The sequence below is a fragment of the Myotis brandtii genome, unplaced genomic scaffold, assembly GCF_000412655.1.
Source record: "Myotis brandtii unplaced genomic scaffold, ASM41265v1 scaffold412, whole genome shotgun sequence".
Lineage (NCBI taxonomy): Eukaryota > Metazoa > Chordata > Mammalia > Chiroptera > Vespertilionidae > Myotis > Myotis brandtii.
In genome coordinates this window covers 283,030-306,592 of record NW_005365832.1, presented here as the reverse complement: position 1 = coordinate 306,592, position 23,563 = coordinate 283,030, and the positions used below count along the sequence as shown (strand labels likewise).

General features: G+C 40.8%; 2 protein-coding genes across 2 annotated transcripts in view; both read left to right on the top strand.

The window, feature by feature from the left end:
* The window catches only part of LOC106727354 (general transcription factor 3C polypeptide 3-like), an 8,476-nt gene extending 6,035 nt beyond the window's left edge, over positions 1 to 2,441 (top strand). The window contains exons 3-5 of the mRNA XM_014545558.1: positions 765 to 1,004; positions 2,220 to 2,337; positions 2,420 to 2,441. Coding sequence (XP_014401044.1) covers positions 765 to 1,004; positions 2,220 to 2,337; positions 2,420 to 2,441 — 380 coding nt within the window. The remainder of the gene's footprint in view (positions 1 to 764; positions 1,005 to 2,219; positions 2,338 to 2,419) is intronic.
* On the top strand, positions 2,413 to 23,563 carry GTF3C3 (general transcription factor IIIC, polypeptide 3, 102kDa). The gene is made up of 16 exons (XM_014545565.1): positions 2,413 to 2,616; positions 3,268 to 3,391; positions 3,713 to 3,904; positions 4,393 to 4,558; positions 7,422 to 7,569; positions 8,080 to 8,152; positions 9,145 to 9,248; positions 10,112 to 10,283; positions 12,454 to 12,656; positions 12,990 to 13,091; positions 13,917 to 14,052; positions 15,363 to 15,600; positions 16,434 to 16,624; positions 18,169 to 18,293; positions 21,500 to 21,652; positions 22,303 to 23,563. The coding sequence occupies exons 1-16, from the start codon at positions 2,470 to 2,472 to the stop codon at positions 22,423 to 22,425; spliced, it is 2,397 nt and encodes a 798-aa protein (XP_014401051.1). The 5' UTR covers positions 2,413 to 2,469; the 3' UTR covers positions 22,426 to 23,563.

Below are 23,563 nucleotides of genomic sequence, written 5' to 3'. Positions count from 1 at the left end.
GGGGGCCGTGGGGACAGCTGGGCCAGAGGGCCTGGCGCTGGCCTTGCTCTGCCGCCCAGTATTTGTGTGCCTTCCGGTCGGCGGCTCACCTCGCTTCTTTAGGGCTCAGTTTCTCGATTATTATTATTTTTTTAAATGGCACAAACTGGCCTGTTTTTTAAAATTCTTTTTTATTGATTTCAGAGAGGAAGGGAGAGGGGGAGAGAGAAACACCCATGGGAGAGAAGCCCTATGGGCCGCCTCCTGCACGCGCCCCGCCGGGGATGGAGCCCGCACCCCGGCCTGTGCCCCCACCGTGACCTCCGGGGTCACAGGTCCGCACTCAGCCCCTGAGCTGTCGGCCGGGCAGTTTCTCTATTTTTAAACAGGGATTTGCGGTCCCGTTTCTGGGGGGTCTCCCAATGGTGTGATGTAATCTTCCACCAAAAAAAAAACCACACAAAATAAACCACGTGAATTTAGGTGTCTAACAGAATCTTCACTCACATATGTTTCATACTTAGGAAGAAATACCTGGATTTTCCGTGTGTTCTCGTTGACTTGACGTCTGGGGGAAAATACAATGGCACCTTTTGACATTATTGGTCGATTCTTTGCTAACTCATGCAACGAGTAGCGCCCTGTCTGTTTTCATTTCAAAAGCTAGGCCGCCAGGGGCAGATGAATAGGAAATCCCCAAGCTCTGTTTCTATTATTTTTTTACAAATGACTGATTGGGACTGAGCCGTAAGCGCTCCATACGCTTTGAGGGCACTGAGGGTTAGTGTCCACGTGCCCTGTGTGTCCAGCTCGGGTTTTCCGTGAGCAGAGAGTGAGGCAAAGGCCCCTTCTCAGCTGGAGAGAGCTCAGCCTGCATCAGCTTGTGGAATCACTAATTAATTTCCAATCACAGGCTCTTCAGGGGAAAGGCAAACCATCGGCTGAAGAAAACCCAAATGACGCTGAAGTCCCGTCGTCCTCGGGAACCGACTCTGCCAAAGCCCAGGACAACGACGCCAACGAAGGTGCGTCCGATCGCCGGCACCTGATTAAAGGTTAAGGGCACCCAGTGGCCCTCGCTGGTCTGCTCAGTGGACAGTGTCGGCCTGGGACTGAGGGTCCCGGCTCCGGTCAAGGGCATGTACCCCAGTGGCCAAGCTCAGTCCCTAGTGGGGGGCCTGCAGGAGCAGCCAGTCAGTGATCCTCTCATCATTGATGGTGCTCTTTCTCCCTCTCCTTCCTCTCTGAAATCAATTTAGAAATGTGTGTGTGTGTATGTATATATATATATTTTTAAAGAGTACCTAATTTAGCAAAAACATTTTTCATTGCAGTGGCATTCTGTTGTCTGTTTCCTGGCTTATTGGGAGCATAGTGCCTATACTAGGTGCTCAATAAATACTGAGTTACTGAATATGGGTTATTTTTGTGGAGAAATGTTTCAAATTGACATCAGTGTTTGGGAGCCTTTTTAGATTTATTTTTTTAATTCTCATATAAAAGAAGTATGTCATGTTATTTTTCGTTTCTGAAATAATAATACTATTTTAATATGAAATAGTATTGCGCTCATGTTGGGGTCAGATAATTATTCTAAATGCACGTAAGTAACAACGCCTTTCACCCTCAGAGTAGCACTCTAAGGCAAGCGTTACTAACCCCTTTTTACAGTGCGGGACTCGAGGTGCATAGGACTTCAGTGCCCAGGGTTACACATCTAGTGATAGATGGAGAGGAAGTTTGACACCAGAAGCCTGGCTCTAGAAGCCTCACCTAGAACCACTATGCTATCTCACCTGGTTCTGTACCACCTGGTCCTGTCCCACCTGGTTCTGTCCCACATACATGGTCCTATCCCACCTGGTCCTATCCCACCTGCTTCTATCCCACCAGGCTTATTTAGTTCTTAGGTCTATGTCTTAAAATTCTTTTTCCCCCTCTCTGCTTTTAACTGTTACTGTGTACACTTCTGATTTCCCATTTAATTTTACTTAGGTGAGGCCCAAAGGATGAGTAGGCAATTCCTACAGAGCAAAGCACATGGCTTTATGACAGCTTTCTTTCCTGGGTTGTTTTTGGGGAGTGCTGATTTGTGTTATTTTTTTAATTTTTCTTTTTTTTGCTCTCAAGTTTGCTGGGATAGAAATTTGTCTTTCAAAAATACTGTTTTTTGGTTTTGCTTTCACTACTGAATGTTCTAAAGCTCCCGCCCCCCCCAATCTCAATGTGTCTTTCTTCAGGAGAAACATCAGATGGAGTTAGTAAGTCAGTTCACAAGGTCTTTGCTTTCATGCTTGGAGAGAATGAAGATGAGGAGGAAGAGGAAGAAGAAGAGGAGGAGGAGGAGGAGGAGGAAGAAACCCCTGTTTTTTGGTTTTGCTTTCACTACTGAATGTTCTAAAGCTCCCGCCCCCCCCAATCTCAATGTGTCTTTCTTCAGGAGAAACATCAGATGGAGTTAGTAAGTCAGTTCACAAGGTCTTTGCTTTCATGCTTGGAGAGAATGAAGATGAGGAGGAAGAGGAAGAAGAAGAGGAGGAGGAGGAGGAGGAAGAAGAAACCCCCGAGCAGCCCACTGCCGGCGATGTCTTTGTGTTGGAGATGGTGCTCAATCGTGAAACCAAGAAAATGATGAAAGTAAATTCTCACTTAATTTGGTAATAGAAACAATGTAGAAATGTGACATTGAAAAAGAATTCAAACTGTAAGAAAGGGAAAATCTATGAGGCAACTACTGTTACTGGTTTCTTGTGTTTCATTTAGAGATTTTTAAAATGTAAAACCTTAATGATTTCATGTGTTAAAGTGTACCATAGTTTTGCTATTAAAAGGTCCATGTTGATATTTTTTACAACTTCAATCTGAGTATACAGATTTGAAAGGAGGGTCTTTAGAATTGCATCATATAAGTCCCCTGGCATATACATTTATTTTGCAGCATCCAGCTCTCCATTTGTTACTTACTCTAGTAATATAAGTAATTCCTGATCACTTTGGTTTTGCTTTCTTTAAATATTTTACTGTGTTTTGAACTTTCTACTGTAGGGAATTTTGTTGTTTTTTGTTTTGTTTTAATTATTTGAGGTGCTTATTTTGGATAATAACATAGAAAAATTTCTTATTTTCTGCGATTGAATTTAGCCATTTGGTCCTTAGGTCTGAGTGTAGATTGAAACGTTTTAAAGAAGAATTTCGGTTTTGTTATGGTCTGTACTTATTAATGTGGTTGGAATGGAAACCGAAGACATGACTGTATTTTAACCAGAATGTCCTTTTCATTCTGTGCAGGAGAAGAGGCCTCGGAGCAAACTTCCCAGAGCTCTGAGAGGGCTCATGGGTGAAGCCAACATCCGCTTCGCTCGGGGAGAACATGAAGAGGCGATTTTGATGTGCATGGAAATCATCAGACAAGGTGCTTCCTTGGGGATTGCTGACAGTGCAGTTTTCCTTAGCAAAGGGGGGTTTTCATGAGGGGAGCCTGGTGAGAGTTAGGGGTGTTCATGAAACTACACTTTGCTTAGAGAAGAGAATGCTTGAAAAATGCCAAAGTGTGAAAATATAATAAAGCAGATATAATCTAGTGTTTATTCTAAATTCCATGAAGTAGTTTATATAATTCCAATAGAGTTATTTAAATAGTTTCTATATTAGAAGAAGTATCCATACATAATTTGATGTCAGCTCAAGCCTCTTCCCTCAGCCAATGGAATGTTTTCTTTTTAATTCATTATAGCTCCCCTGGCTTATGAGCCATTCTCTACTCTGGCCATGATATATGAGGACCAAGGTGACATGGAGAAATCACTGCAGTTTGAGTTGATTGCTGCACATTTAAATCCTAGTGACACTGAAGAATGGGTTAGATTGGCAGAAATGTCTCTGGAACAAGACAATATTAAGCAGGCAATTTTTTGCTACACAAAAGGTAATTAAAATGTTTTCTCATTTTTTATAAAATGTTACATAATGGATTTCCTGATAATTGTGCTTGCTATTTTGGGGTGATGTTAGTTGAAATGTATTTGCTAGTATTCCTTGTATTCTGTTATATCAGAGGTATTTGGGGTTCATCTGTTTTCATGTTTATCAGCAACTTTATATTATGAGCTAATTCTGCACAAGTTAGAACAAGAACAAAATGTTTATCTTCCCACCAAGATCAAGCTTGGTTCTATGCTGTTCCTTGAGGGCTCATGTCAGACTGGAGTGACCAGATGAAGGTTAATACGATTCAAGTTCAGTCTGGTCTTAGGTCAAACCTCGCTGAGAGTTCATGTAAAGGTAGATTTCTTCCCAAACAACCAGCTCAGTTACATAGGCGAATTAGTTTATTAAATTTTTCAAAGAGAAGATGGGTCACACCCAGGTACCATAACTCCATTTGAAGATTAATCTATCTTTTTTTCTCTTTAGCTCTTAAATATGAACCTACGAATGTTCGTTATCTGTGGGAGCGATCAAGCCTTTATGAGCAGATGGGAGATCATAAAATGGCAATGGATGGCTATAGGCGCATCTTAAACCTTTTGTCTCCATCTGATGGAGACCGGTTTATGCAGTTGGCTAGAGATATGGCAAAGTAAGTTGGAGTGAAATGTATATAAATGCTGTTATTAATCATCATTGTTTAGAAATCTACTTTTTATTGAGATTTTGCTTCTTGTATTTTCTAATCTGCTTACATGGAGAGGTATGTTGGGGTTTTTGGTGTGTTTTTTTCCCAATCCAACTGTGTGATTGTTTAGAAGAATGTGTATATACAGTTACCTTTCAAGTGCTCGGAAGGTTAAAAAGGAGCACGTTTTGAAAGGGTGACTAGGCTCCCAGCTTTCCATAACTTTTTTGAAGTTACATACATTTGCAGTAATATTTTTTTAAACTATTGCAGATGTGCTAATGAAATGTTTGTGATCTGGGATCTTCTGAATTGCTTTATCTTGAGCTAATAGAACATTTTAAGATGCAAAATTTTCTTTATAGTTAGCGTCTACTACTGACTTGGCATATATTTTATTCTAAAATATTATGCCCAACTGCATTTACTTCTCTGACATGCTGTACAGCAAAACAAAGCAGGAAACATTTTGGCTAAGTGATGCCTTGTGGTGTGCTTTCTATTCTAGAGACACCTATGATAGTATTTCAGTCTAGCATTAACCATCTTCATATGGGTATCTTAGGGTTAACCTGTTAATTCCACGGCCATTGTCATGCAGATGCTTACCTGTGAAGTCACCCCCTGTGCTCCCAAGGATGGATTATATAGGCATACCGGAAGCATTTTAGGAAATTGGTTAAGGCAAGGCACGACCCTAAATTGATCCTTGACGTATATGATGAGCATTGAGGCTCTTCCTAGGCATTTTGTTATTAATTAGATCTCTAGCTGTCACAAGTGCTCGCCCAGTAAGCTTCTGCTTTATGAATTACTAGTACATTTGTTTTCCTCTGTATATTTTATACTTTTCTTGGGACAGGGTGATGATGAACAGTTCTGCCGTTGCCTCAGAGGTCTTTGCTAAAGGGAAATCTTGTTACTATAACTTTTGATTTATGAAGCTTTCTCTCAGTCTCTACTTCCCTACCAGAAATATTTGTTGAATATAAATTACTCTGGGGGGGTCCCTCAGCCTAGCCTGTGCCCTCTCCCAGTCTGGGACCCCTCAAGGGATGTCCACCTGCTAGCTTAGGCCTGCTCCCCAGGGATCAGGCCCTAAGCTGGCAGTCAGACATCCCTCTGGCAGCCTGGGAGCCCTTGGGGGATGTCCACTTGCCAGCGGGGAGCAGGCCTAAGCTGCAGTCGGACATCCTTAGCACTGCTGAGGAGGCGGGAGAGGCTCCCGCCACCACCAACGTGCTGGCAGCCATCAGCCTGGCTTGTGGCTGAGCAGAGCTCCCCCTTTGGGAGCGCACTGACCACCAGGGGGCAGTTCCTGCATTGAGCGTCTGACCCCTGGTGGTCAATGTGTGTCATAGTGACCAATCATTCCCAGTCGTTCTGCTGTTAGGGTCAATTTGCATATTATCCTTTCATTATATAGGATAGAGGCCTGGTGCACAGGTGGGGGCCGGCTGGTTTGCCCTGAAGCGTGTCCTGGATCAGGGTGGGGGTCCCGCTTGGGTGCCTGGCCAACCTGGGTGAGGGGCTGAGGGCCGTTTTCAGGCTGGCCATGCCCCCCAGCTACCCAAGCTCTCAGCTTCTCCTTTTTTTCTTTTTCTTTCTTTTTTTTTTTTTTGGCGGGCTGGAAGCAGGTATCTGGGATTTATTTATCTTCTATAATTGAAACTTTGTAGCCTTGAGCGGAGCCCAGGTCTGGCCAGGGCAGGTGGGAAGCTTGGCTTCCTCCATCGCCGGGGGCAACCAGAGCCTCCTGCTCACTCCAGCTCCATGGCCGCCGCCATCTTAGTTGGGTTGATTTGCATTCTCACTCCTGATTGTCTGGTGGGCCTGGCTTGTGGGTGATGGAGTGATGATTAATTTGCATCTTTCTCTTTTATTAGTGTATTTTAGTGTAGATGTGTTAGGCACTGTGCAAGCACCAGGAGATCCAGTATTAAATGAGTTTTAACATTCCCTGCCCTTGTAGAGTTTACATTCTAGTTGGGGGACATAGGCAGTGATCAAATGAACAACTAACTATATGGTTTGTGAGGTGTTGATAAGTAATATGAAGAAAACCAAAGCAGGGAAGGGGATAGGAAGTTGAGGAATAGGAGTGTGTCATTTTAATAGGGTGATTGGAGGAGGATTCATTTCCTATGTTACGGTCTCACTGACCTGAGAGTGAGCTGAAGGTGGTATGGGAGCAGACGGTAGGGAAGAGTGTCACCGGCCAGGGAAATGGTGAGAAGAGAAGCAGTCGTCTTTAAAATCAGAATCAGAGCTGATGCAGAGAAAGATGTCCAGTGTCAGTGTAACATGTCAGGATTGCTGACCGGGCCGCTGGAGGCTAGTGGTCACTCATTTAGAATGAGTCCAGTCAGCATGGGCAGCTGGTGGTGGAGAGCAGGTACGTTTGGAGTAACAAGCAGGTATACTAATATTTGGAGTTTTATCATATGATTTTGATAAAGGGAGAGGAAGGGCGGAGTATTAAGGAGATGCGCAGGAAGTAATTATAGTGCTGGACCACTGAGAAGGAGGAGAGTGAGGACAGGAAGGTGCAGAGACTGTGAGGCAGGGTAGGACCAATGCTGTGTAGAGCCCCTGGAGGGAGAAGAGTTGGTGTTGGACTACAGAGGATGAGTGGATGATGTGGGAGCGGTGGGAGAGAGGTACTTGACATTGTTATGCTGACATTGGACATCTTTCTCTGAATCAGCTCTGATTTGATTTTAAAGATTGCTTCTCTTCTCAAATTTTAAGAAAATGAAAATCAGCTACAGGGCCTAAGCAAATAAATGAATTTTATAATCTATTCTTTTGTCATTTACCTTTTTAGGAGTTACTATGAAGCCAATGATGTTACCTCAGCTATTAATGTAATTCAAGAAGCTTTCTCAAAACACCAGGGCCTAGTCTCCATGGAAGATGTTAACATAGGAGCTGAACTGTACATTTCTAACAAACAGTACGACAAAGCTCTGGAGGTAGGAACATGTGTTTCTCTTTAGGTTTGAAACTCATTTCTGTGTTCTAGAAATTTTTACAAATAGACAGTTTCTCATTTTAGTTATATATGTTACTTATGTGCTAAATTATGTAAAGAAATATGTATGGAAACATTTCTGATTCTATACTGATTCCATATGAAATATGAAATGTAGTTGTCACCTGGTAAAAGGTGCCAGGCATAGCTGTACTTAGGGTGGCAAGACTCAGCCAGACTAAGTCCTGTCATTCAGTTCGTAACCTGTTGGGAAAAGTTGATTGCTTTGATACAGGAATTACATGTCTGCAGTTAAGCATTCGTTAAAATTATATAAAAATATTAATGTGTCACAGTGGTTCCTTATATAAAAGAGACTTACTGATGCTTTTTATAGCCCATTTATATGTTTAAGGAATATTTGAATTAACTGTTTAAACCTTTGCATTGTGGAAAGGTTTTTTATACATACCTACTGTATTATTTTCTCTCCCTCCTTCAATTCTTGTAGGTAATTATGGATTTTTCTGGAATCATGCTAGAAAAAAGAGCTACGGAAGAAGGCACTTCAGAAGAGAATACAGGTTGTAGTTTCTCTTCCTGGAAAGTGTACAGAATCCTCCCTTGTTCATGTTGAACCTGACAGTTACTCTTTTCGTAGCATGTTTTCCCCAGAAGCATTTTTTCCTAAGAGAGATATCACATCTTTTTCTTGTGATTATTCACGTACATATAATCTTTTCCAAAATGTTGTTTTCAGTCCCTTTTATTCTTCAATACGTCCTTTTGAACATGGCTTTTCTCCTGACCCAGGGTCTTTTTTTTTTTTCTTTAATATATTCCATTGATTATTTTTTTTACAGAGAGGAAGGGAGAGGGATAGAGAGCCAGAAACATCGATGAGAGAGAAACATCGATCAGCCACCTCCTGCACACCCCCAACGGGATGTGCCTGCAACCAAGGCACATGCCCTTGACCGGAATCGAACCTGGGACCCTTCAGTCCACAGGCTGACGCTCTATCCACTGAGCCAAACCGGCTAGGGCTGACCCAGGGTCTTTTTAGTGCTACATGAAGGAAGACTGGGTTCCTGAACAGCTTATCAAAGCAATTTACTTTTCAAAAAGGACTTAAAATGCTCTCTACTAATTTACCTTTAACTTAAGCATTGAAAAAATTCTACTTCAAACTTCAGCACTGTATTATTCTATCCCTTTCTCACTCGGCTTTGTAGTGAAGACTAAAGGAGGCTTTTGAATTTAAGAAGAAAAGAGAGTTCGTATATTCTTGTTTGTCTTTTAGTGTTTTTAGTTCTTTGTAGATTTGAAAGAAAGTGTGGGAGTGTATGTAGGGTTTACATATTAGGAAAAAAATATGAAGGATAATTGCTACCAAAAGACACACTGAAGGAGGTGTGAGTACCCAGGACTAGAGTTGGCCACGTTTAGAATTGATACAGAATCATTTGCTTTGAATTAAGTAAATGAGATCTTACATAGAAGACACAGTTTGCTTCATTTGACCACATTCTACACTTGCAGTAGGAAGTGCTTTGCCTGTCTGTCTGATCCACAGCTGGTGAGAATGTGACCTGCACCATCCCTGAGGGGGTGCCAATAGACATCACGGTGAAGTTGATGGTCTGCCTTGTCCACCTCAACATCCTCGAACCACTTAATGTAAGTCATGTTAAGGTCTGCACTTGCGGTTCTTCAGCTCTTATTCACAGTGATTTCTCCAGATGACGGGAAATTGTCAGTCAACCTTAGAGTTCGTATTTCTCAATAACCGGGCAGTTGCTCTGAGCATCTCCGTGTGGCGTCTGAGAAAAGCCAGGAGTGTTTGGAACTGGGCTTAGCATGCGTTGTTCTTCTTTTAAAATGATCGCAGTGCGGAGATCAGAATTTGAGATTGGGTCCTAGACAATTGGTAATTTCTGACCAATTTCATTAAATTTTAAAAAATGGGCATTTACTTTGCAGACTTCAGGATCGGTATTGAATAAAATATACAGATCCCTGCCCACATGAGTCTTTTGTCCTGATGGGGTTAGATAGATAATAAACAAAATTAGTATGTGAGATAATAGGATGTCAGTTGGTGATAAATGCTCTGGGGGGAAATCAAACGGCAGAAGAAGAAGGAATGTTGGGGTGGGAGGAGTTGCAGTGTGAAATAGGGTGGTCAGGAGAGGCCTCCCTGAGGACACATTTGAATGGTGGCCTGAAGGAAGTCAGCCATGCAGGTGTCTGAGGCAGGGCTGTGCTTGACTTGCCTGAGGAGGAGCACAGAGCAGCGCTGCCCAGCTGCTCCCACCTGCCTTATGCAGGCCTCAAGGGTGATGTGGGACAGCGGATATGGCAGCAGGAGCTCTTGAATAGAGGCTCAGAAGCGAATAGGAAATGGAGGGTTGAGAGCTGTTTTATGAAGCCTTCTCTTAGGCTTGCCCCTGATGACTGGGGTGTGTGTGGAAAAGAGAAATAGACGTGGATGTGCACATTTGTACTGAAGATTGACTTCAGGCTTACATCTTGTGGTCTAGCCTCTCTTGACAACCCTGGTGGAACAGAACCCGGAAGACATGGGAGACCTCTATCTGGATGTCGCCGAGGCTTTCCTGGACGTTGGGGAGTATAGCTCTGCGCTTCCTCTCCTTAGCGCGCTGGTCTGTTCCGAAAGGTACAACCTCGCAGTGGTTTGGCTGCGGCACGCAGGTAATGCTCCTCTGTGGGAGGGAGAGGGTTAATCATCAGGAGACAAGAGTTTACTTCCCCAGGATAGTAGGTCTTAGTGCAGGTGGTCTCAGGGCAGTTCTCTGAAAGCCCGTATTTTAAATGGTCTTGGTAAGTCACTCAGTGGTTGCCCCTCCCTGAGGCTTGGAGGAAGGATTCCTTTCCTGCTGCCAGAGTGAAGCGGGACTAACGAGTTCCTCTTAAAAATACCTTAAATACCGCTGCTGACCTGTCTTAACCATCGCCTCTGCTTTCTAGGTTGTCAGATTTGGGGTGTTCTAATTTTTTAAAAACTTTTACAGATTTATATTTAATATGTTATTTGGGAGAGATTAACATATTTTCAAAGCTCTTTGAGCCAAAAATGTGCTCAAGATTGGGTTTTATCTGTCATTTTATTTCCAAGTCCACAGTAATCTGAATAAATTTTGTATCTACGTCCATACTACTCAGAAATAAATTATTTAGAGTAGAAAAATAGCTTAAGAAATACAACTAAATCTCTTCCAGAAACACAAAAGCCAAAAATACTCTAATAGCATTTCCTATTGAATCAACATAAAAGATGCATTAAAATTTGAATAGTCTTGTTTAAAATACTGCATGATGGCAGAAAATTCAAGTAGTTCTTAAATATTACATATGGAAGAAAGTTCTCTATTACTGGAGAAGTCTTGATTGACATTTTTAGATATTTTGAGACATGTAGATATGAAGTAGTAAAGAGAGCACATAATAAGGAAGATAACAGTTTCCTGGGTAAATATGAATACAAATGTAATCTACCATCATAAAGCTATGGTATGTGTGGTGTTTGGATTTTAAAGACATGAGCAGAGAGCTGGGATTGTTATTGCTTTCCTAAGGCTGGAATATTGAACCTGCTCCTGTTACTAAGAGTAGGTATTTCAAATCGTATTTAACTATGAGCAAGATGCTGAGACATGCTGTTTCCATTTTGAGCCTGTGTCGCTTGACATGAGTGGAAGATAAAACCTCAGAATCATTTAAAAATCATAAAGAAATTCGGGCTCGTTATATAAGCGATCATTACAGGAATTTAATGCTTATAGCATAATAACAAAATATCTTTAAAAGTGAAAAATAAAAAATGAGAAATACTATTGTGATGAACAATTCATAGTAAGTAGTCTTCCTTATTAGCAGAGTTTAGCCTAAAGATGCTAGGAGGGATTTGAGGAATTTGAGATTTGAGAAAGCAATTGGGCAAAAGCATCATTTTAGCATATAATTGCAGTGAAAAAGAAAAATGATGAGAAGGGCCTAAATTAGTGCTGTGGCTATTAGGGTGGAGAGGAGAAATGCTACAGGGATTTGTTTTCAAGTTTAGATGTAGAACTTAATGATTGATTGGCATAACGTTTGAAGAATCGGGCCCAGTAACTTCACTTCTGAGAACTTATCCCAAGGAAATAATTGAGTGAGGTGAGGGATTGGGGATCACAGAACTCAGGAGCCTGGCAGCAACGACAGTGAGGCGGGAGGGGAGCAGGCAGAGTCCTGCCTGAGATGCTGCTGTTCCCCAGCGTGTGCTTGTGTGCCATGGGGGAGGGGGACCCGCCCTTGTCAAGTCCACATTCTTCAGAAGAAGCTAGTAACTTGGGTTTCATAAAAATCCTAATTTTAAAAAATGTAGACAATTTATTGTTTTTAACTCAGTGGCCAAACAAAACACATCAGTAGGTTAAATTGGTCCACCAATTTGTGAGCTCTGGCTTATATACATGAAGATGTTTACTGCAGTTTAGAGTAAAAATTTGGAAATAACCTATTTGTCAAATAATATGTGTAAGTAAATAATCTATTTAATTGAATATTATAATCATTCAAAATGCTGATGAAGACGGGAAAATGTTGAAAGCATAATGCTAAGTGAATATAGCAGAACCCTGAAGTACATGTGTAGGCTGATTATATCTTTGTAGCAATTTGAATTTAGTTAGGAATTCAATGGATTGGTCAATCAGTAGAAATTAGTGCCGACAGTTGTTTTAAGGTGCTAGAAATACTCATACATTTTTTTGTTGTTGTAATTCTTTTGATATTGCTAAACTATTTCTTTAAAAATGGAGAAATAATTCTGGCCAGCTTAGCACTGTGTAGTCATGTTTGTGCGTTCCTTACCTCCTAGAATGCCTCAAGGCCTTGGGCTACATGGAGCGGGCTGCTGAGAGCTACGGCAAAGTGGTAGAGCTGGCCCCCCTGCATCTGGACGCAAGAATTTCCCTTTCCACCCTGCAGCAGCAGCTGGGCCGGCCTGAGAGAGCGCTGGAAGCCCTGGAACCCATGTACGACCCGGACACGCTGGCACAGGATGCCAACGCTGCGCAGCAGGTAGGCCGGACGCAGAAGGAAGCTTTTCCTGGTGCGAGTGGTTCCCAGCTTCCTCCTCATTCAGGAGGTCTCTGCGGTGAACACCGGCTTCCATTTCAGTGTATTAAGTTCAGTGTGTTTGAAAAATGATTTTGAGTCTTAAGTTTCAGCCACTTATTAGACGCTATAAATGGCAGTTTCTAAAAGAATGCATCTAATATAGTGAAAGATCATAAAGCAAATGTTCTTAAGCAAATGTTCATAAAATTAGGATTTTTATGAAACCCAAGTTTCATAAAAACACCTGATAGCAAAGGAATCTTGTCCCTGACTGTCATGTGCATATTTATTTAGGAGCTGAAGTTACTGCTTCATCGTTCTACTCTGCTGTTTTCACAAGGCAAAATGTATGGTTACATGGATACCCTGCTTACCATGCTAGCCATGCTTTTAAAGGTGGGTGATGATCTTTATGTAGCCTTGCTGACTTTTTCAATGGTTAGAATATGACTTAAATAAAGATTATAGCTATTTTATAACTCTCTTTCACTCTATTAAACTCAAACTTTTTTAAAAAAATATATTTTATTGATTTTTACAGAGAGGAAGGGAGAGGGATAGACAGTTAGAAACATCGATGAGAGAGAAACATCGATCAGCTGCCTCCTGCACACCCCCTAACTGGGGATGTGCCTGCAACCAAGGTACATGCCCTTGACCGGAATCGAACCTGGGACCCTTGAGTCCGAAGGCCGACGCTCTATCCACTGAACCAAACCGGTTAGGGCTAAACTCAAACTTTTAAAAGTAAAAGTCAGAGACAAAAAACTTAGAGATTATGTAATTGAAAGTCTGCATGAAAGTATAAACTTGACTGTAGATTAAGTGAAACAGATCTTTGCTAGTCCATATTTAGAAAAGTGAGAACCACAGTATTATTGGTTATTGGCCCTGTACACGCTACTATATGCCAAAATTGCTCACTTTGCAAAAACGTTTTCCAGGTTATGACATCCTGTCTGAGTATAGCATTTTTGCAGGGAGGTGGTTATGTGGGTGTTTATATGTGTTATAACATTGATGTGAATTGCCCTCTTTGTGAGTAACATGACGCAAATTTCTTTAGTAAGAAAAAATGTCTATTCAGTCTTTTATATACACAATAACTTGGTCTCATTTTTCCTTACTTAAGAATCTTTCAGGCACACCTATGTGACTTGAGGCCCATAAGTTTTATTAAAAATTTTATGACCAAAAAATGTCAAATTATCTTTAATTCAGATAGCAATGAATAAAGCCCAAGTCTGTTTGATATCCAGTTCCAAGTCTGGAGAGAGGCACCTCTACCTTATTAAAGTGTCACGAGACAAAATATCAGACAACAACGACCAAGAGACAGCAAATTGTGATACCAAAGGTAATTACTTTTCATTTGCTTTATTACGTAAAACGTGGCTGAGTTGATAAAATGACTCATGAAGTAACACCTGACAGTAGTAATCTAATTGAAAATACACCCTTTTCAAGTAAAGTGAAATTTTCTAATTGAAATCCTTCAAATATAATAAACTTACTTGGTGTTTAAAGAAAAAGGAAGGCCATATGTAAATAATTTTTAAATATTAAAAGGAAAAACTCTGCTTAGTTTTTCTGTTTAAAAAAAGTAAACAAAACTTAATTTTGACTTTAGGAAGAAAATGTACCTCATTTTAAGAAATTTGAAAAGAATAGATGACAGTGCACGTTACTGTGTTTGTCCAGTCACTGCAATGACATATATCCCATTCTTTGTTAAATTCATTTTTGACAAATGCAGCATTCGTCATAGAAATTGAAATTAAGTTGCTTTAACTCGGTCTCAAATAACACAACTTTAAAAGGCATCTATTTTTACCTGGAAACGCATCAAATATGCTTAGGTGAGATTATTACTTAGAGACTTTGGAAAAGACGTAGGCTATAAACTGGAGATATCTGGCAGAAAATTATTTCACTGTTAATTAATTCAATAGACATTTACTAAATCTTTTTGTTGTTAATCCTCACTTGAGGATATTTTATTTTTCCCAATGATTTTTGGAGAGAGTTGAATTGAGGGAGAAGGAGAGAGGGAGAAAGGGAGGAAGAGAGGGAAAGAGAGAGAGAGAGACATCTACATCGATTGGTTGCTTCGCATGCACCCTGACATAGGACCAGGGATGGAACCTGCAGCCCAGGTGCGTGCCCTTGATGGGGAATCGCACCCGTGACCCTGCAGTCTGCAGGCCGAAGCTCTGAACACTGAGCCAAACCGGCCAGGTCTGTTAAATCATGTGACCGTCATGGCCGTGTGCCACAGACAGGGTTTCAGAATCTGGAAGAGCTGAATCTGCCGGGATGACATAAGGATATAAAGTAAGCAAGGTGCTGCCTGGGAGGGCTGAGGGCAGCTGCTGCTCGTCCAGCTCAGAGTCTGCCATCTCCAGCGCACCGAGGTAGCTGGGCTTTGTCGACAAGTCAGAAGTGAGTGCAGATTTTCAGGAGGCAGAGCAGAAGGGGGTGGAGTCGGAGTGGGAAAAGGCCACCCCTTCTCATCATTGTCACAAGAGTGCTGGCAAGGATTTAGGCCATTGGACCCTGGGGATTCAATTTAACCTTAACATCAGTCATAGGGATTTTTTTTCCTGAAACTGCTTTTTCTGGAAATACATACAATATTCTGACTGATCTCCATTGGTCTTATTTCAGCAATATTTGCTGTCCTCACGAGTGTCATGACCAAGGAGGAGTGGTGGAACCTCCTGTTGAAGGCCATATTCTCCTTGTGTGAGCTGTCCCGGTTCCAGGAGGCTGAGTTACTTGTGGATTCTGCATTGGAATATTGTTCATTTTATGATGACAAACAAAAACGCAAAGAACTAGAATACTTTGGTCTCTCTGCAGCAATTCTGGACAAAAATTTCAGAAAGGCATACAATTATATCAGGTGACTTTCCAATAGCTGATTTCAGCTAGATTCTTTGCTAGGGCATATTTACTTTTAGTTAGAGCAGTGGTTCTCAACCTTCTGGCCCTTTACAGTTCCTCATGTTGTGACCCAACCATAAAATTATTTTCGTTGGTACTTCATAACTGTAATGTTGCTACTGTTATGAATCGTAATGTAAATATCTGATATGCAGGATGGTCTTAGGTGACCCCTGTGAAAGGGTCATTCGACCTCCAAAGGTGTCGAGACCCACAGGTTGAGAACCGCTGAGTTAGATTCTGGTGTTCGAGGGTTAATATGCTGTTTTATTTTAGCTCTCCTGTTGTCTACTGGTTGATTCAGTTCACTGGTGAGCCACAGAGGCAATATACAAGAACATGCGCTCTCACATACTTAACCTCTTGTGCCTCAGGCTCCCCATTTATAAAATGGACATCATAATGCTACCACTTCATAGGATTATTGTAAGGATTAAATGAGTTATGTATATAAAGTCTTTTAACAATGCCTGGCGCACATTATTACAGTGGTCATTGTACTGCAGCTGTTGTGGAAAGGGAGATAAAAAGTGAAACGTAAGCCACTTGGTTCAGTTTTATTTAAAAGTTTTGTTAAGAAGCAGAAGCAAGATGTAGAAATACTGACTTAAGTAGCATTTTCTGGGAGAATCTTTCAGTGTGTGAAAGGGTTGCTTAAATAAATTGCAGTGGCCCTTTTGGGGGGGTGGTACATGGCAATGTGGGGGGACAGCTCTGAAGGGTTTCATTCTTAGAAATGGAGAAGGTCTTCTCTTGACCTTGTTTTTCACCCTCACCGTCCTTCACTTTCAGGATCATGGTGATGGAGAATGTCAGTCGGCCCCACCTCTGGAACATGTTCAATCAGGTCACCATGCACTCCCAGGAGGTGCGGCACCATCGCTTCTGCCTCCGCTTGATGCTGAAGCACCCCGAGAACCACGCCCTGTGCGTCCTCAATGGACACAATGCTTTCGTGTCTGGCAGTTTCAAGCATGCCCTTGGTAAGTGTCCTGGCACAGGACTTGGTCAAGTCTGAGGCGTGTCGAGAGCCTGGCCTCATGTGCAGGTGCCTGGGTCCAAGCCGCAGTTCCAGCTGCGAGTTATCCTCCCTCCGCTCCCTCTGCCGCAGTTCCTTTACCTTGAAACGGAGAGAACACTTGAGCCAACCTTGTAGATGGTTGTGAAAATTAAATGAGTTAATATAAAGAACTGAAAACAGTGCCTGACATATAGTAAGTGGCTGTGTTAGCAATAATAATAATTAATATTATTTTCTCTTATGAAGCTTTGGTTTAAAAAGGCTGAAGTCTTAGAATTTATTTTAAAGGCCAGCCATTCTCCTTCCTTAGGCTTGTTTTAAAAATAATTTTCATTAATTAGAGATGTTTTGCCACCTGATTTTAATTTGCTGTAGCACAAAAAAGGATTTAAGATTTGCTGATAGTTTATTCCTTTGGGAGAAAAGTCTTTATAGCAAGATTTATTTGCATAGTGCTTACTTATGCTAATTAAACTCGGGGAAAATTCATTAATCATGTGTAACAAAGTTCTATAGTAAGGAGTCAGAAGAAACCAAGTGGAAAATGCCCACCCAAATGTTTACAGTTAAAGTGAGGCCGTGTCTCCTGCTGCCTAGAAGCTGGCGTTGCCAAGCGCACTTCTGAATAAACTGCGTGGCTGGTGCTGGAGCATCAGACAGTGAAACTCTTCCACTGGGTGCTTTTTGGAATTGTTAATTTAATATTAAGAAAATATAAAATACAATTAACTTTATTTTTCTACATTTAGAAACTTAGAGAAGGCAAGAACAGAAAGTCCAAATGGCAGTCAGCCCTCTGTGTTGCCAAAGAGACTTGATGGTGCCATTCCTTCCGGAATGGGAGCGGGAGGAATAGAGGTTTTATCTGTATGTGATAAATTATGTATCATTTTGTAAGAAAAATCCACGTAAATTTCCCCATCACATATTGGTAAGCTTTTGACATGAGATAATTGTACGTGTAGGTTACATGGAATTCACAAAAACCCAACATCTTATTTTATTATTCAATACATTTAGCTTTTCTAAGGAAAAACAAAGTAGTTGCTACATTTATAAAAACAACACCCATTATCTAAAAAACAAAATTATTTTTTTCACCTCCATGATCCATTCCATTTGATTTTTTAAAACAGATAATTAATTTTTCAAAAGAAGTAATCAAGAGACACATTCCTCCATTGCTCTTTAAATAGATTTAAGATCGTAAGATAGGTTTATGATCACAGTTGATAAATTACTTATTTTGGAAGTATGACTCTGTGAAAATGTCCAGTTGTGCTTAAGAGAAGGTTATTTTTAGTTACTCATGTTTAATCTTTATGGTTTGGATACATTCATGGCTAAATCCTTCTAATTTTGTTACATGTTTTTAAAAAGTGAAATCTGCATATGTTAACTACCACTAATGTTTGTTTACCCTTAAAATGTATTAGATAAATACATTTGAAGAAATAAGGGGCTATGTTCTCATCACACCATCTGATATCACTGCTCATTTTTCAGGCCAGTATGTGCAAGCCTTTCGCACCCACCCCCATGACCCTCTCTACAGCATCTGCATAGGGCTAACCTTCATTCACATGGCCTCTCAGAAGTATGTGTTAAAGAGACATGCTCTTATTGTGCAGGTAATTAAGTTGGATTTCTCATTACGTGATAGTATATTTTTTAAAAATGAATATACTTAATGTGTTAACCTGCTTCAAAAGTAATACCTGCTAATGCCCTGGCTGGGTGGCTCAGTTGGTTGGAGTGTCATCCTGTACACCAAAAGGTTGCTGGTTTGATATGTGGTCAGGGCACATACCTAGGTTGCAGATTCGATCCCCAGTTGGGGCGTGTACAAGACACAACTGATCGATTGATGTTTCGCTCTCACATCAATGTTTTTCTCTCTCTAAAAATCAATAAAAACATATCCTTGGATGAGGATTTTAAAAAACACACCTGCTTAATACATGTGTTGGGAATCCCCAACACCTACTCCTCTGTTCAGCCCTCATGGACTCAACACCTACACATACTCCTGTACATTATAATATTCAATAATATATTGAATATTATACATTCAATAATGTATGAATATGTAACTTTTTCTTTTCTTTTTTTAAAAATATATTTTATTGATTTTTTTACAGAGAGAGGAAGGGAGAGGGAGAGTTAGAAACATCGATCAGCTGCCTCCTACACACCCCCTACTGGGGATGTGCCCACGACCAAGGTACATGCCCTTGACCAGAATCGAACCTGGGACCCTTCAGTCTGCAGGCCGATGCTCGACGCTCTGTCACTGAGCCAAACTGGTTAGGGCTCTTTTTTTTTTTTTTAAGTGTCCTTTTTTTTTCTTTTCTCTCTCTCTCTCTTTTTTTAATGTTTTTATTGATTTCAGAGAGAAATAGAAACATCAATGATGAGAGAGAATCGCTGATCGGCTGCCTCTTTCACACCCCCTACTGTGGATTGAGCCCACAACCTTGGCATGTGCTCTGACTAGAAATCGAACTATGACCTTCTGGTTCATGGGTCTATGCTCAACCACTGAGCCACACTGGCCGGGCTGTAACTGTTTGCTTATGTCATCATCAACAAATCGTTCTTTTAAAGCAAGGGTGGGAACATCTGGCCTGCAGGCTGTAAAAGTCCCACAAAATCATGTGGTCTGGCCCTGCCAAGGCATTAGGGGTGAGCTAATTAAATGTTGGACCAAATGTAGCAGACTAATTTTTAAGTGGATAATTTTGTATGGCCCTCGAATGATGTAAATATCCAAATGGCCCTGGGCAGAAAGAGGCTCCCCACCCCCGTTTAGAATTGTTTCGTTTCTTACAGTGATTGGGAGCTGCCTTTTTGTTTTCTTGTTTACATTTTTGCAGTTTGATCAGAGACCTTGTCTGTCTTGTTCAACACTGTATCCCCAACACTTCTGTTTTTATGATTGCACTTTTTATGTGAATTTGTTTGGTGCCTTGGTCGGCAAACTGCGGCTCGTGAGCCACACGCGGCTGGCTCTTTGGCCCCTTGAGTGTGGCTCTTCCTAAGCCTTAGGAGTACCCTAATTAAGTTAATAACAATGTACCTACCTATATAGTTTAAGTTTAAAAAATTTGGCTCTCAAAAGAAATTTCAATCGTTGTACTGTTGATATTTGGCTCTGTTGACTAATGAGTTTGCTGACCACTGGTTTGGTGCATGCATAGACATGTGTTTAAGTAGTTAGGGAAGGAAAGAAAGTGTTGGCTTGTGTCAGGTAGCACGATTTAGTAAATGATTTTTTAAAAAATAAAATGATTAAAAGAACGCCTAAATTAAAAGAATGATCATTTTAAAACTGGGTATTGGGGTCCATTGTAATGTTTTTTTTACTTTTATGTATTTGAAATTTTCCATAATGAAAAGTAAAAAACAAAACCCCACCTAAAAACCTGAATTTTTCCTTTTGGGGCATTTATTTGTAATATTCTGTCTACATTTTCTCTAAGCTTCTTTTCCTTTATTAGTGGATACTGTTGCTGTACCAAGCAATGTAGGCTTGTGTATAAGTTAAACAGATGTGAGCAGATGTGAGCAGATGGGTAGTGAATACCCACTATGGCTAGAGCAGGGAGTGAGCACACAGGCCGAATTTCTTGTCCTCATGAAGCTTACAGAGTTGATAGGTAACACTAGATGGGGAATTTTTATGGATTAACTCATTAGTAAATAGTTACATTATGTAGTTTTTAGGCCCAGTAGGATGAAAATTCATGTATTGGGCCCTTGAATAAGGTCTTGTTCAGCGTCGTTTTATTTTAATGCTGATGACGTGCTGTGGGAACTCCCTTGGGTTGACCTCATGTAGCCTTTGGTAAGCTGGTTTCCTTCCATGTCATTCTGCTGAAAGTTGCAGAACCTGTCAATAGCATTAAGTGAGGACCTACTGTACTTCAGCGTAATTTGAAATCACTTTTACAGTTAAATAGTAGGTTTTAAATGGTAGGGGGAGAGGTAAAACAAGAGATAATGGGTAATGGGAATTTGTATTAATCTCCCTTATGTAGGTTAAACGTTTTAAGTTCTAGCCTCTCAAATTAATTGATTTACTTTCAATTCTCAGTAATATATTTACTTACCGCACAGGACACTTGCACTGCAGTTTGTAGCTTCCGGTGGGTGATAGAAGTTGCAGCTGCCTTACAGGGGAGAGTGAATGTGGGAAGAGGCAGAGGCACAGCTGCTGTGTGGACGCTGTGACCACGAGGAGGCTGCGTGCTTCCAGCTGTGCTCTGAGATCAGTTTCTCCGTAAAGCCTCTCAGTCGGAAGCTTTCAGGGGGAAATAACAACACCCAAGCTTTTGGGTTTAGAGGTTACTAAGGTCCTAAGAAGTAACTTATAAGAGGTTCCATTTACTGAGAAAGGTTAGGTGTATTCAAGTGATTTTGCTTGTGAGCACAAACCTTTCTAAATGATCATTGAAAGACTCATTTTGTATTCTGCTCAGGCTTTTAGACACATATTTCAGACCGAAAGTTTAAAAGTTTACTGGCCTCCAATGCCACAGAAGCCAGTGAAGCCACAGAACCACACAGACAGCCTGTGTTTTTATAGACTGGACCTTTGACAGCTAGCTGTAACATTTGGCTGTTTTCTATGAATATTTCTATCCTTAGCTTAAAACATCTTTACCCCTCAGCTTCTGACCACACGGTGACTGACACCACGGTGCAGACAGGTGTTCTTTCCGGGTGCGACTGTGTATTTTCTCAATATGTGTGTTCCCAGCACCTGGCACATAGAGTGGCTCATGCTTGTCAAATGAGTGAAATGTTGAACTGTTTGTCTTTTTCTTTTTGGTAGGGCTTCTCCTTTCTTAATCGCTACCTCAGTCTACGTGGGCCTTGCCAGGAGTCATTCTACAATATGGGCCGCGGCTTTCACCAGCTGGGGCTGAGCCACCTTGCCATCCACTATTACCACAGGGCCCTGGAGCTCCCTCCGATGGTGGTAGAGGTATCGTGCCATTTACTTCAGAAACTGAGGCCTCGCCTCGTTTCATATGCAGAGAAGTGCAGCTAGCTCAGAGCTGTGGTCCAGGCAGTGAAATAAGTTTTAGCGGACATGTTAAAATGTGTTTTTCCCTTATTGAATCCATTCACGGAATCATGTTCAGCAACAAGTCCATCTTTGCCTTCCTGGTTTTATTCTTGATCAGCAACCACGTGGACATATATGACTTGTGATTATGACCATGTTAGTTATCCTAAGATAGCCCTGTGGCTTACACAGGTAATAGCTGGTAGACCTGAAGCCTGAATATTGAGTAATATAGTCATTGCTCATTTTCAAGTTCAAGGGTAACTAACACATTTCTTTCTAAAGATGAAAGACCAGTATTAATGTAGGTTTTTGTTTTGTTTTTTAAGATATTGTTGTATAGGGTAAAGTGTTGCCAGTACTATGATAATCTGTGTTTAAAGTCTAATTTTTATTTTAATTTCTGAAGAGAAGTATATGTAGGTAACTGTCTTCCTCTTGCTGCTTTTAAGATTCTTTGTCTTTGACCTTTGCCATTCTTTATGTGCCTTTCTGTTAGATAGTACAGGTGTTTTTGCATCTGCTCACTTGTGTTATAAGTAACTCATTTGTGTTTTTCCCCCTAGGGTATAGAAGTTGACCAGGTAGACTTACGAAGAGATATTGCCTACAACTTGTCTCTCATTTATCAGAACAGCGGGAATATTAGAATGGCACAGAGGCTGTTGTACACCTACTGTGTTATTTAAGGCCCTCAACCAAGAAAGAGACATTGGGCAGCTGCTATGTGTGGATAAGTACTTTTTGTCTCGAGGCTTATTATTAACCCCCAAATAGTATTGGTAATTTTGGAATTATCTAACGTGTATTTCGTATTTAACATATCATAATGATCTTTTGGTAGGTATGTAAAAATTATTATTTCTACAAGATTTTTATTGTCCTGTCATTTCCCTTTAGTATTTTTAGTACAATTGTCCCCAGGCTGAAGTGGACTATAGTAACGTTTGAGTGGTTTGGAGTGGAATACACTGATTTTTCACTCATACTGTTTATTCATCTGTGCATATGTTAAACGCCTGCTCTGTACCAGGCTCTGTGACAGATGCCAGAATACAGTAGTAAGACAGGTGTGCTCTCTCAGTACAATTCCTTAAATACAGAACTTGAGCAATGATTATTTGAGAGAAATGTTTGTTTCATTTCTACATACATCGTCATTGTCAGCCATTTATTACTTAGTGCCTGTTACTATTACAAAAGAGGTTGCTGATTAAAGGAAAGACAAAGCGGGAATATTTCTGATGTCAGCACAGTTATGCAATTCACTTATCTGTACAAAATGATTTAAAATGGTTAATGGTAGGAAGACAAATCATTGAGTTAATTTTTCCCTTTTCATTTGTATGTGTCTTAGCCACGTAGACTGAGACCTGGGAGGCTGGGCTTACTTCAGAACACTGTGCTCCGAGGCAGCTTAAGAAATGCACTATCAGTGTTTGACAATGGCTTTCTGACAAGAAAGAGAGGGTGATGCTCAATAGCATAGCCTGGTTTCCATTTCAAGGTCACTAGGGATGTAGGAGGACTGGGAACTGTATATATGGAATAAAGTATTGAATGTTCTTGGATCTAAGATAACAATACTTGTTAGATGTACAGAGTTTCTTTTAGGAGAAAATAAATGCTATAAATGTGCACATGGATTGTAACCTAGGCCAAGGGTGGGAGGAAATAAGCCTGAGGCAGGATCAAAAATACAGTGGGGCTCTTCACACTATAGACATAGTCGAGAAGCAGAATTTGTATGTAATAAGTCAATGCATTATTGTCCCTCTGTGTGTATGTAAATGTAATTTAAATAAAGTATTTTTTTAATGAAAGTGA